The 13,459-nt window shown below is 37.5% G+C and overlaps 1 protein-coding gene across 1 annotated transcript in view; it reads left to right on the forward strand.

Annotated features, from left to right (window-relative positions):
• The window catches only part of LOC136876857 (lysosomal dipeptide transporter MFSD1), an 88,290-nt gene that overhangs the window by 56,434 nt on the left and 18,397 nt on the right, over positions 1-13,459 (forward strand). The window contains exons 6-7 of the mRNA XM_067150613.2: positions 433-646; positions 12,110-12,207. Coding sequence (XP_067006714.2) covers positions 433-646; positions 12,110-12,207 — 312 coding nt within the window. The remainder of the gene's footprint in view (positions 1-432; positions 647-12,109; positions 12,208-13,459) is intronic.

Raw genomic sequence — 13,459 nt, forward strand, 5'->3', positions numbered from 1 at the left:
CTGTCAATACAGCACAATACCGAGAAGTTATGGTATCATGTTTTTATCAACATTCTGAGCTAATTAAAGTTGTAAGTCACAAAAAGTTCAGTTAATAATGTTCAGCTCTCAAGACTTGGGCTGACTCTCGAGTTGGTCGGGTAACTAAGATTTCCACACTGGTAGTGGTCAAACAGAGTTACTTTACTAGCGTGTGGTAGAAACCGGCCCAGTGTCGGGAGTGGGGGGAGCAGTAGGAAATGAAAATGCAAAAGGAAAACTATCACATTCTCCATATCTTCTGAACTACAGCAGATACCCTAGCCTGTGCTGGATGGAGAATGTATTGGACGGTTTGTTCTTTTGGCCAGGTTGTCATTATGAATCCTTCCAGCAGGTCAGGTAGGATTTTGACCAAGTTAATCAGATGGATATTTGTTTTTTTTCTTACAGGGTATTTTTTGAGAGAAAGTTTGGTTTCTCTCCATCAGATGCTAACACAGTGAACAGTATTGTATACATAATATCTGCAATAGCATCTCCACTGCTTGGACTCCTCGTCGATAAAATGGGGAAGAACGTGTTTTGGGTGTGCCTTTCCGTTCTGGTGTCGATCGGCTGTCATGGGCTTCTGGCATTCACTTTTCTTAATCCATATGTAGCCATGGTAAGTGTGTATCAACTTTCAGATTGTGCATGAGAGTTGCTGTAAGTCATGGATTTCATAGATAATCCACGATTTGCTAGAGTAAAAATAATGTCCATGCTGGCATGACAAATATCCGTGGTATGTCATTGTAGTTCTGTATTTACAAGTTCTGAAAGTCAATTTTAAGTAATTTAATTTGCCACGAAATATCTAAATTCATCATGAACAAATGTAGGCCATATCTTTTATGATGATTATGCGAGGCCTCGTTTGGTGTATTGTAGGCGACCTGTGCGTCTGTGAGGATTTTGAAGATGGCAGAAACACCTAGCCTCCAGACTAGTGGAATTATCCGATGAAAGTTAAAATCCTTGACCCGGACAGGAATCTAACCTGGAACTCTTTGTGCCAAAGTTCCAGCGTGCTAACCATTTAGCCATGGAGCCAGATTATATCTTTGATCATGAAGGTATACGTTACTCTTTTCTGGGAAATAGTATTCTGAACTGTTCAAAATTGTAGGGTATTACAGTAGTTCTGTTCCTGGTCATCATATGAATGTTGAGTGTTTTTTTCTTGTGCTTGCCCAATGGAGAGAAAAAAGTAACATGTTAACACGAACTTCTGTAAGTACAATATTTTAACAGATCTGGAAATCATGGACTCGTTAAAAATAAAACCAAGTTCCTTGACTCTGAAAAGTATGAGTGGTATATAAAGAAAGTTGAAATCGGGATCTTAATCTTGATGAAGTCGTAGACTGAAGAACCTAACTGGATTATCTGAGTCAAAAGTGAAGTGATGGCTTAAGATATTACAAAAAGGTTCAGTCGCACTCCTTAGTTGGGCACAATGTTGTCTACAGTGTGTAGCCATCCAAGCTGCTGGTTCTGTTTTACTGGATCTCTGTTGGGCGATGTATTGCATGTCGAGTGGACTTTATTCCGCAGTTTGAAACTCGGATCACCTCTGCCGGGCTTCAGACATGCTACCACTGATCTGCAGAAAAGTTTATACCCCTATTCATGAGGAGCAAAGTTATAAAGTAGGAGCGAAGAGAGATTATTACATTTACCCGTATGTATAAAACAGAAAATCGTATTAAACTAGAATATCCCATTTACATCGTTAACTCATATTTTTGACCAAAAAAACACTGCTGAAAAATTCAGGTGTGTACATTACTGAAAGAATTCAGATATGCAAAATTTTATTTACAATTAAGATATATAAAATGTACTGTACTGCACAAATCGGTTTGCCATTGGAGCCGGAACATGGAAGATCATGATCAGGAGCCTTCACAGATGACATCGTGATCCTAACCAATAACTCTAAGGATGCTCCAGTTGCTGCTCAATCCCAATTCCTACATGAGACAGATGTTACACACGTTTTAATTCATGGTATTGACGGTCTCACTACACTGCCTAGCACAGTGTTTTCATATTAAGTCAGCAAGTTTTATTTGTCAATCAAGAACGACCCATCAGATGAGAGGACTTTCTACCTCAATATGTTTTTATCATGATCTGTCATTTCACTTCATCAAGATTTTTAATTTGTTTGTGTTATGTGATAATTGTTCTGCTACTGAAGATGGCCTTGAGAATAGGCTGAAACATGTATAGACTTTGTTCCATCTAGCAGATGAGTTGATTTGTATTGGTAAGGAGGATTTTATAAATACTTTCATTTGTAAAGTGACAACCGTCAGTACGGAGTGAGATTTTAACTTGCATACCAACTATCGCAAAACCGTTACAAGAAGTGCATTTTCGAAAAAACAAAATATGCCATTAGGAAACTGTTGTCAGATCCCAGTTCTTACATGCTGCGGAGACCTTACTGAACAGGAAAGGCACCATGGACGACCTGGAAAAAGTCGAAAGACATATCCTCCGGAAAATTCGTTGGACAAGAGTGCTCCTGGATGGAACCTAGAAAGTGAACTCTGAACTGTACCAACAATTGGAAACTAACAGTACCATGTGACGCAGGCAGCTGAAGTTTTACAGGCATCTTCTGAGATAGGACGAAGATGATCTTCCTACTCGTCAAGAGCTACAGGACTGGAAGCATGTGGCTCAGTGAAATAAAACTACTTGGCTTGATGTCTCATCACACTACCCTAAATGTTGTAAATTGGTAAACTCGTGGTGTCTTCTACCAAAGTTTATGAAATCTCACAAACCTGTTTCTCCAAAAAGAAAGACAAAACTAATAACAGGGCTCAAGATCTATTATGAACGAAAACAAGATCCAAAAAGAACTATTCTTAAGCGCTCCCCTGTGGGCTTCAATTGCTAATAATAATAATAATAATAATAATAATAATAATAATAATAATAATTATACACAAAATTGGTTGAACTCGGTTGCAGTGATCATCATTTGACATAAAATTATGGCATAAGTTTTCTTCCAAACAGTCAGATACAGTACATAAGGTAAGTTGGACTCACGGGTTTGAAGTACGGACACTAGAAAATATTCTTCTCGTTATGAGCTGATATACAACCTGAAGCCAAATAAATATTAACATGTTGGGTGCCAACATTTTTTACTCAGTGGGACGAAACTTTAGTTTCACCGTCTGCAGACGGACATCTGTGTCCGCTATGGCCTAACAGGATATAAAAGAATAGTCACTGGTGTCCACTGTGGCACTCGCCATGTTAAGTAACGTAATAATGAAATACAGGCAAAAAGAAAGTTTCGCCTTTTTTAGGCAACTATCTTTGACGTTGCTACTGCCGCTGCACGAAGAATTGCTGGTGCTATCCATAAGAAATAATCCTCGCTCCATTTTCTTGAATCTCTTTTCAGTCGCCTTAGATGAAACGTCCCAAGCACACAACACCCACTTTCAAAGTACTTCCACAGGTGGTTTCCATATCTTGCTTGTAGGATTAAGTTTGTGCACACTTTCTGCCATCCAGCACTGATAGATATTTTGTACATTGGCTGTAAGCGGTTTATTTATCGAAATGTCCAAAGGTTGACGTACTTATGTCAATCTCCCAGGAATCGCTGCCAAATCAGTTTTCATGGTTTCTAATAATTTCTTTGTCTTCAGACAGGTGGCCTCAAAAACTGTCCAACATAAAGAGGGTTTGCTCAAGTTTCCCCAAACCGGTTGTGTTCAGTATTGTACGATTCACATGGCCATCCACCCTTTTTCTTGGATATGAACGTGGATCCCTCATGGAAGTTTTATTATCAGGCACTGCTTTTTTCAGAACAACATAAGGTGCAAGCTTTCAGCCATCAGCTGTTACAGAAAGCATTACACATCATCTTCATTTCTCTCTTCCAGTAGTGCATAATAACACTCTGTCCCTTTCTTATTGATTGTTTAACTTTTGTGGTGTTTGGAAACTGACTGATCTGCGTTTCCTGTTTGGGAAAGCAAATAATATTTTTCTCGTTCCGCTGCCCGTTCACGAAGCAATGAAAATCAGCGACTTTTTTGTTGAAATTGTTTGGCATTCTTTGGCGAAGAGAAAATCCATTTCTCTTCATAAAATTAATCGTCCAGCCTCGGCCAACTGTAATGTATGAGACACTGATGCCATAAATGGCATATTCATTGTCATGTAACAGATCCTCCTCTACTTGCGTAAATTTGCCTCATTTTGGACTGTGAAATGCTTTGCGAGACTTGGTCTCTTGAAGTGCAGTTTTCTCATAAACTTTGTTTGAAAGGATCCACCTTAGTACGAATTGAGTCTTATTAATATTTAAAAATGTACATGTTTTAGCCTTCATTTGGCCTTTTTCAGACATGGGAATAAAATTACAATGCTAAAAAGTGGTGAAAATAACAAAAAATGTTGAAATATGGAAAACATAACATAGTAGAAACTTTTTTATGGAAAAGTAGTCTTTTAAAGAATTTATTTTGATAACGTAAAGTTCCATTGAGAATAAAAAACTGACCACATAGAAACCATAAAGGCACTCATTCACAGAAAAATGTTTCACTTGATATACAGTATTGATGGTGAAAGGTATGTAGTTATTCTGTATGACTCTGTATAAAATCAAAGAATTGTTCCTTGTTAATAATGTGACTGAAAGACACGCTTGATCGATGAACAAATTTGATGTCAACGTGGAACAAAGAGCAATTGGCTAGGAAACTATCACTCCAATTAACGCATTCCGGCCTGGGCCTGAATATCCGTAACAAATGTTTTGGACTGGGCATTTCTAAGGACTTGAAAAAGATTACGTCTCTGTACCTGTAGGAGATATTTGCATGATTCTTTTTTCTTTGTGCTTGTTTGAGTATCTAGTTTTTAAAAATGTTGTTTAACGTCACCTATCACTTGAGATTTTAAAATTGTTTATATATTATACCATATTTTGTGAATGAAAAAAGTGACGGATTATTAAGTAAGTTCAGTTTTCTGAAATACTGTTATATTGATTATGTAAAATGTGCATTGCAATTACAAAACAACAATAATAATGAAAATTATATAAAATAATAACTGTTCAATAATAATAATAACAGTAATAACAACAAAAATGGGAGCTCTTGTGAAATTTTATTTATATAATTTTATGTGATGATACTGGCTAGGAAGGCGATGTTAGCGAAGATGATATTGAAGGCATGTAATTGTAATTTTATTCACAAATGGAAATACTGGCATCTAGATTGGAATTTGAAACATCTTGCATGCCATTATGATTGGAATTCATTTCACAGTTTACCGTATGCTCCCGCGCGTTTCATATTTGCGCGAATACATAAGAATATCTACATATTAGTAAAGTTTCCTGGTTTTTTTATATGTGAGGGATTACGATTACATAAAATATTCCATCAAGCACTTGCTTGCTGTCAAGAGCCATGTTTTAGAGCACATTGAGTGACACCTACTAATGCACACTCATCAATAATATCGTAAATTCTGTGACTTACACGGATAATACTGCCATCTGTTGAAATACTCTCGTAACTAACACATGAAGAAACACAATGTTGTCGGCAGAACGTGTGCATAGCTCGTTCTCGATTTTTAGCGAATTGTCTGACCTTACTACGGGCTATGCCACAGAGTGGCGTGAACGTAATTTTGGCCGCTGCGAGCTATGCTCACAGTTAGACCGGAAAGAGTTAAGAATCTACATAAAGAAGAGGACAAAAGAGAGCGAGAATTGCATAGAAATGGTACCATTGAAGAAATGAGGAAGTAACCAAATACAAAGAGCAGAAAAATGGTATTTACTCTGTGTGACGTGTTGAGCTGGATACAGTGATGTAAACAAGTGTGAACTGCCAGACTACTAAGCACATCAGCAGAAAGCGAAAGGAGCGGAGATAGTCTTCAGGGGGAGGGGAGAGCTGTGGGGTAACGGGTAGAGTACAACTGTTAATGCCTCAAAAAGAATGCTGGTCTGCTCAGAAATTTTGTTCAAATTAGAAATATGGTTATTTCTTTAAGATTTATAAAAATGATTTTATAAATGTTGAGTAAATTGCCTTTATTCGCTCTGCATAAAATCAATAAATCATCATTGGATGTGAATTGGTGATTAAAATCTGCCATGTGTTCACTCATGGCTGAAGATATATTTTATTTTACTGGCATTTACATGTTCTTGATAACGGATTGGAAAATTTCTTCCTCTTTGGGAAATATTGCTGGAATGACTTTCGTAGTCATTTGCGGAAGAGTAATAGACATGATGAATGAGCTTGTTTTCAGTATTTAAAAAAGTCCTTGCTATGAATGTTTGTTTCTCACTGAAAACTCTTTGGTTAAGAGTTTAAGTCTCTGTGGTGGGATTGGGGTTTTCCTCTGAGTAGTTCTTTTGACTTATCTTGCCCTATTGCCTTTCAGGGGGTGGACACTTGCTCGATCCTCTGATGATGGCTCCCCCCACTGACCTTGCTGACGAAGAGGTGGCGTCCATACCATTCTCATGAAGGCCCGCTGAATTTGACCTCTATGTTGTAGAATGGTGGGTGCCACAACTGCTTTCTGAGATTGGTATCAGGTATTGCTGGAGGATTCTTATTTTCTGCCATGGCCTGAGGCCACCTTTCCTCAGTTTGCAGGTTTTTCCTCAAGGTTGACAGATATTGTTGCTTGCGATCTGTTGTGGTCATACATTTGTCCCAAGTACTCTGGTCGAGATTCAGTGATGAGGGCAGATATCCGCTTATCGTTTATGTTGAATCTTAACTTTGTTTTGACGTATTATCTCTTGGTGCCAGGGACCCGGAATAGTTTATGTGCTCGGTCTTTCTTTACATTGCATTATATATTGGTTTCCTTGAGAAATTTTGAGTATGATACTGTAAGGTGGAAGACAATGGAATTTTACTTTTCCTAGGAATAATTAATCAACATGGCTGAGAACACAAACACTGCCCTCAGTTCTCAGCAGACTTTAGGTGGTCAGAGAGTGCTGGGAGTCTCTGGGTTGGCCATCAAGATTATGACATGGATTGCAAGCAGTATTTTTTGAGATGGGAAAGATTGCAAATACCATTCACAAAAAAGGGAGAGGATGAACTTGGACATGCTGGGAACCGGTAAGATGCATTGGCCGGGTTCAGCACAGCACACTACAGGCAAGCACACTGTGCACTTTGCTGCAAATGACAACTCCAATCAGAGTCAAAAGGCGTCTGTTATCATGTCACAAGGTGTAAACTGCTCCATGCAAAATTTTGTACCATTTTCAGATCGAGTCGCCCTACTGAAGCTCAAGGCCTGTTCAGTCGCAGGTGTATGCACCCACAGCTGACAAAGACGATAACAGAGGTAGAGGATTTCTATAGTCAGGTCAAAAGCGTGTTCAACGTCACAAAGAAGTAGGAGACGAACATCATTCTCAGAGACTTCAGCGCTAAGTTTGGAAAAGGCAGAGTTGGCAAGATGGTGGACCATTTGGTCTGGGAATCGTAGTCTTCTTCTTCTCTATAAGGAAGATCGCTGTGAAATGCACTGTACTGCTGTGGAATCCACTGAGTTAATGTTTGCAGGTCTGTGTATTTTGCTGAACTTACAGGTTTGGGTCTGCTTCCTATGGTCAGAATTTCCTTTGGTAACAGGAGAGCATTTCTATGATGTCTTCGGATACCAATTTCTTGAAAACGGGTGTCGAAGGATATCTTGTAGGCAATAATTCCACGTTTGTCAGCTGAAACTTTAAGCCATTCAACTTTTGAGATGATAAATATTTCACCAGTAGTAGATCTTGCGATTTGTGAAAAGGAATCCAGATTTTTAGTTATAGATGTGACTTTTTGAAACCGCTACATTGCATTTCATGGACTACTAGCGGCATTTTTACCTGGCTTGTTCTGATCAACTGAGCCCCCACTCATGGCACACCAAACTCTAAGTTGGTGAGTTTCAACGTTTTCCTTTCCATGGTTAAATGCTGTCCACTTCCATGTGTGTGTGGCCTTTCAGAAGAAATTTATGATTGATCTCTACAAGTTGTAGGAACTGTGTCAGAAGCCAGTTGTCCATGAGGGAAATTTGAATGTTTCTGTTTTCTAGTGTTTCTGAACTTTCTGAACTTTTGTGAATATAATAACCTATGACACAGAAGCCCTACTATATTTTAGCCATATAAGACATTTATTTAAACTTCACACATTGCTCATCCAAGTTGAATAATTATTGAACATCTACGAGGAACATTAAGTAAACAACTGATTGTTGTAACTAGTCCATCAGCCTATTTATAATGACTACAGATGTTAATATTGAACTAAGAAGCCCAATTTCATATATACCATTATGACTACAAAGTAGTTAATGACCCATATTGTTCTTAGAATGTGAAAAAGCTCATTCCACTTTTGTAATTTTAACTGTTACAAATATACCTTTCTATATTCAATTTTAATGATAAAAAAACCCTTGTACATATGTAAAGTAATTCAGTTCAAGCACGTACATTTTAAAAAGTATTGTTATTAATTTTAAGAAATGTAATGTACTGTGTGTCCAATGTCTTACTTCCTAGGCATACCCTATTGCCGAAATCGGTCCCAAATAAATAAAATTAATATGTGATGACTTTATAATTATCACTATTTCTTGTATTGTATAGGTGGATTCCCATACCTAACAATTTTGAATGTTTCTGTTTTGACCAGCAAAATTATTGGACCGCACTGTTAACACCTGAGTTTGAATCTGACAAATGACACTGAATCCACTTCAGTAAGCAAGACACTATTTCATTACCTCTCCCTGCAATTGTTTCATCCCACAACACACAGTAACCATCATTTGAAGCAGCATCATGAATTGTCAAATTCATTGTCCAAAGCTTGCGCAAATAAAATGATTGACAGTTTGACAGGCAGGTTGTAGGAAGACATTTCTAAAGGTCCATTGTAATTGTTCTCTTCCTTGCATCTACTTTTGATTCCTCTGTCTTTCTTCTATGGTAATTTTCCAATTCTTTTAAAATGTTCTGCTTCTGCTCATTTTCAGCATCTTTTAATTGTTTTGGAACTGATCACAATCATCCCCAAGTGTCTTTGTTAGGGAACTGGAAAGAGATTTTTTTATAAGTTGTTTTATGTTGCACCGACACAGATAGGTCTTATGATGACGATGGGACAGGAAAGGACTGGGAGTGGGAAGGAAGCGGCCGTAGCCTTAATTAAGGTACAGCCCCAGCATTTGCCCGGTGTGAAAATGGGAAACCATGGAAAACCGTCTTCAGGGCTGCCGAGAGTGGGGTTCGAACCCACTTTCTCCCGAATACTGGGTACTGGCCGCATGTAAGTGACTGCAGCTATCGAGCTCGGTGAAAGAGAGATTGAAATCTTCGTTGAAAATCTTTCTATATAACCATTCTTTCGCTACATTTTCTTCAGGGATATTTTCATTGCATTGTCTGATGTATGCTCTGTACATCATTGAAATATTAAGATTAAGATGAGGCCCAAGATATTTCCCTTCTACCCTTCGTCTGGAATAATGGCTCTCATATTGTGGGTATTTGGAAATATGAGATTTTACACTTTGTATCACTGTCTCTGGTATTTTAAGGTCAGTGTAGATTTCTCTCTTCGACCCCATTCATAGTTTTATACATAGAAACTTGTCAGTGACACACAGAGTATGCAAAAACATAAATTTACACACAGGAATTATTTAGTGTTTTATTTTCCCATGTGTAGAGTTTTGTCATCTTTCTTCTCTCTGTAGAACTACCCATTTCTTTACGAGTTCTGTGTCTATTTCTTGGAACTTTCTTCATCAAGGTTCCTATTATCTGACGTTTCTGGTCTCAAGAACTAGACTCTAGCAATATGCAATGTTTTTAGTGGAAGTTTTGGAGCTGAGTTTAATATTGATAAATAGCGCTAAAATAGTAATAATTATGATGATTAAGATATTACTAATATTATAGTGTACGTTAATGAGATCTGATTTTAATCAGTTGGAGTTAGTATTACTTCATTCTATACATCGAAGTTAGTGATTAATCTGCACCACCCGCATAGTATAACCCTCAACTACACCGGCCAGTTCTACCTTCAATCCAGTGGAATGAACAAGGAAAATCAAAGACCGAAATACAAACAACAAGCAAACTGGAAACAATCAATAAAATGGCACCATCGAACCCAGAGGACTTGGATGAAATTTTACCTGTTTTCAGCGTTGAATTGCTTAAGATTGTGAAAGAAAACTCTTAAGTTAAATAAGAATAATGATTTAATTCAATGATTTAAAATGATAACCATCTTTTTTTTAAATAAACAAATATATTAAGCTAACTCATCACTTAATGACACGGGCCCATTTTTCTTGACTAACTTTAAGAAAGGAAACAATGGTAATCTAGGGAATAATAATTAATAAATGGCGTTATGGTGAGGTTTGCTTAAGTGAGCCTTCACAAGAGCATTAAATTCTAGCTCCACAATTAATCCTCTTCAAGTACTCGGATATCTTTCAAGTTAAGGAAAACTCACAGGAAAGGTAGAAAAATATATTAATTTGAGAGAGGGAAAAGGATTGGCAAATGTTTCACAAGGGCAAAATGTTTATAATCAGGAAGTAGTTACATGATCAACTCGCGAAACCAACTGGGCCATACCTACATCAAAAAACATTCCATTACCATGGCAACGAAAACGGCCAATCGCGGAATAAGACCACAACAAAGGTCAAAAACATGCATAAAACAAATGAAAATCAAACCCACCCAAATGATAAAATTACCAGATAAATTAAATATAAGGTGGGTTTAAAAGATAAAATAAATTAAGGAAAACGAGAATTTTCATGTATCTGCAGAATCTCACTTAAGCCTTGAGGCACCATAGACAAAAACGTTTAGTTTTAATTTACATTATTGAGTAAACTTATTCACAGATTAATAATTATAATTAGAACATTAACACACTTCCTTTTACGACCAATAGCATTACTATCAATTTATCGTACTTCTTGTAGAAAAATTTTACAAATACATCATCCTGGAAAACAGAAAGAACTAGCCCAATACCCGTTAAACCTTGACACAATTTAAATTTAGAAGGAAAATGCGAAAGCTTTACCCTAACATTTACATTTTAGAACAACTTAAAATATCTCCCTCAACCAGCAGAGGAGAATCGAAGCGCTTAGAAGGTTTTACTTGTTTGTTACTAGGGCCAGCTGCCTGACCTCAGGGAAGTCTTTATTCCGCTAGCAGGAAACTGAGAAGACCCTTACAACACAACTGAACAGCGAGCTGGCTGGTGATTGGACACAGTTAGTGTCAACTTTAAGGAGTACCAACTCCGAAAAAAAAAAAAGATTACTCCCTTAAAAGTTCTAGCATTAGTTCCTAGGTAGCACACAGATTGCAGTACGAATAGTAGCCTATAATAGATAATAGTCAGGGTACTTAGTAAATGGCACTGAAGCAAACGATTGCAGAGTCAACGAACAGTAATGAAGGCCTCTTCCACTTGTCGCAATAACCATTCATATCATGCATTACGATATTTAGGTTTTAAAACATTTCCCTCCCCTTTTTTTGAAGTACAATTGAATGGATGAAAGCCATAACGGTATAAGTAACATTTTGGTCATTCAGAGAAAAAGGCATTTAAACATCTTAACACTCATATAAAGCATGCTACTTGTAGTTATACCACCCATCACTAGAGCGCAGAATATTACCGCTATCACTTGTATCTCTTTGTTGGTGAAAGGATACATCCTCCCGGAGTTACATCCTGCACTTAGCCTAACTCTTTTTTTTTTTTAATGTCACTTATACCGTTGTGGTTTTCATCCATTCAATTTATTAATAGCAGTTGCTTCTGGTAAAGGATGGAAGAGGATTGAGAGATTGGCACGGGAACTTCACGTCCCTCAGAAGCCTACGGAGTGAGTGAGTTGCTTCTGGTAGCTTGTAGTGATTAATATTTGTGTTATTTAAAAGGACAGTACCAATAATAAATATATATATTTTCTTGTTTTCTAGTGCATTTTGGGCATTGCTTATTCCATGCTGGCAAGTGCATTGTGGCCTATGGTATCTCTTGTTATCCCGGAGTATCAACTTGGAACAGCGTATGGCATGTAAGTATTCATTTATTTTCACTTTTATTCTTCCTTTGTGCATAAACTTAGAATACTGAAATGTCTGCACTCACACACTCCTTCAACTCTCCAAGGTTAAGTTTGAGAGGCAGGTAGATATGGAAAAGCAGTCCAATACAACCATGGCATCCCCTGCCTGTCATGGGCTGGTGAGTCTGATGTTGCTTCCATTTACTTATGCCAGTCATCCTCATCTCACCTGCCATGGTTAACTCTTGTTCTCTTTCCTTTCTTCTGCTGATACGAGACTTTTACTCTTCTTACATTTGACTTTGTGATTCGTTGTTGTACTTCCTCTTAAAACAATAATCACCACCACAAAATTTTTTGAAGTCTTCCATTTCCTTTCCTGAAGAAGAGTTAGCAGTCTAGATTCTTTGCTTCCTTGTGTTGTGGTCATACAAGGTCAAGCCATTAAATTCCCAGACTGATGTGTATAGTTCATTCAAAGAAGTGTATCTTTGATGCTAGACATCAATTCCAGCTGCCCTGCCACAATCAAAAGCATTCCAGGAAGTTACTTTCTCACAGCATATTCAAAGCAGACTGCAATTGAGTTTCAGTTTGTAAGCTACAAAAAAGTTAAGGATGAGGAACATCAAATTCTAGATGTAAGACTAGTCTCTAAAGACAATAGGTAACTTGATGTTAGGGTGTACAGACCTAGCAAGGCTGTCTCTGACGCGGATGCAGAATTATTTGATAACATAATCAGCTATCTGGGGAACGACGCAGAAAGGAATGTTATTGTAGCAGGAGATCTGAACTTGCCAAATGTTAACTGGAAAGGGAATGTGAATGACAGAAAGCATGAACAACAAATGGTGAATAAGTTAATATGGGAAGGACAGCTGAATCAGAAAGTGATGGAACCAACAAGAGGGAAAGTATTCTAGACGTGATCCTAATAAAACCAGATGAGCTCTAACAGGAAAGAAGTGATAGATGGTATGTCATCATGTAGCTGTCTTTGTTGTAGTTCAAAATAAATGTGTCAAAAAGGAATGACGTAAATGTAGGACTATTAGGCAATATCATACGGCTGATATGATAAGAGGCGAATGGGGACAATTTTAAGAAGCAATTATGGTAACTAAAATTGAAAACAGCCAATGGGATCAGTTGAGGAGTGTGAAAACTGGTATGTAGCTTTAAAAGTGGTAAAGAATAGAAGGACCCATTGTAATATAACAGAGAAATAGAGAAATTAAGAAGGAAGAGCGGATTAGAA

This window comes from Anabrus simplex, chromosome 7, assembly GCF_040414725.1.
Source record: "Anabrus simplex isolate iqAnaSimp1 chromosome 7, ASM4041472v1, whole genome shotgun sequence".
Taxonomy (NCBI): Eukaryota; Metazoa; Arthropoda; class Insecta; order Orthoptera; family Tettigoniidae; genus Anabrus; species Anabrus simplex.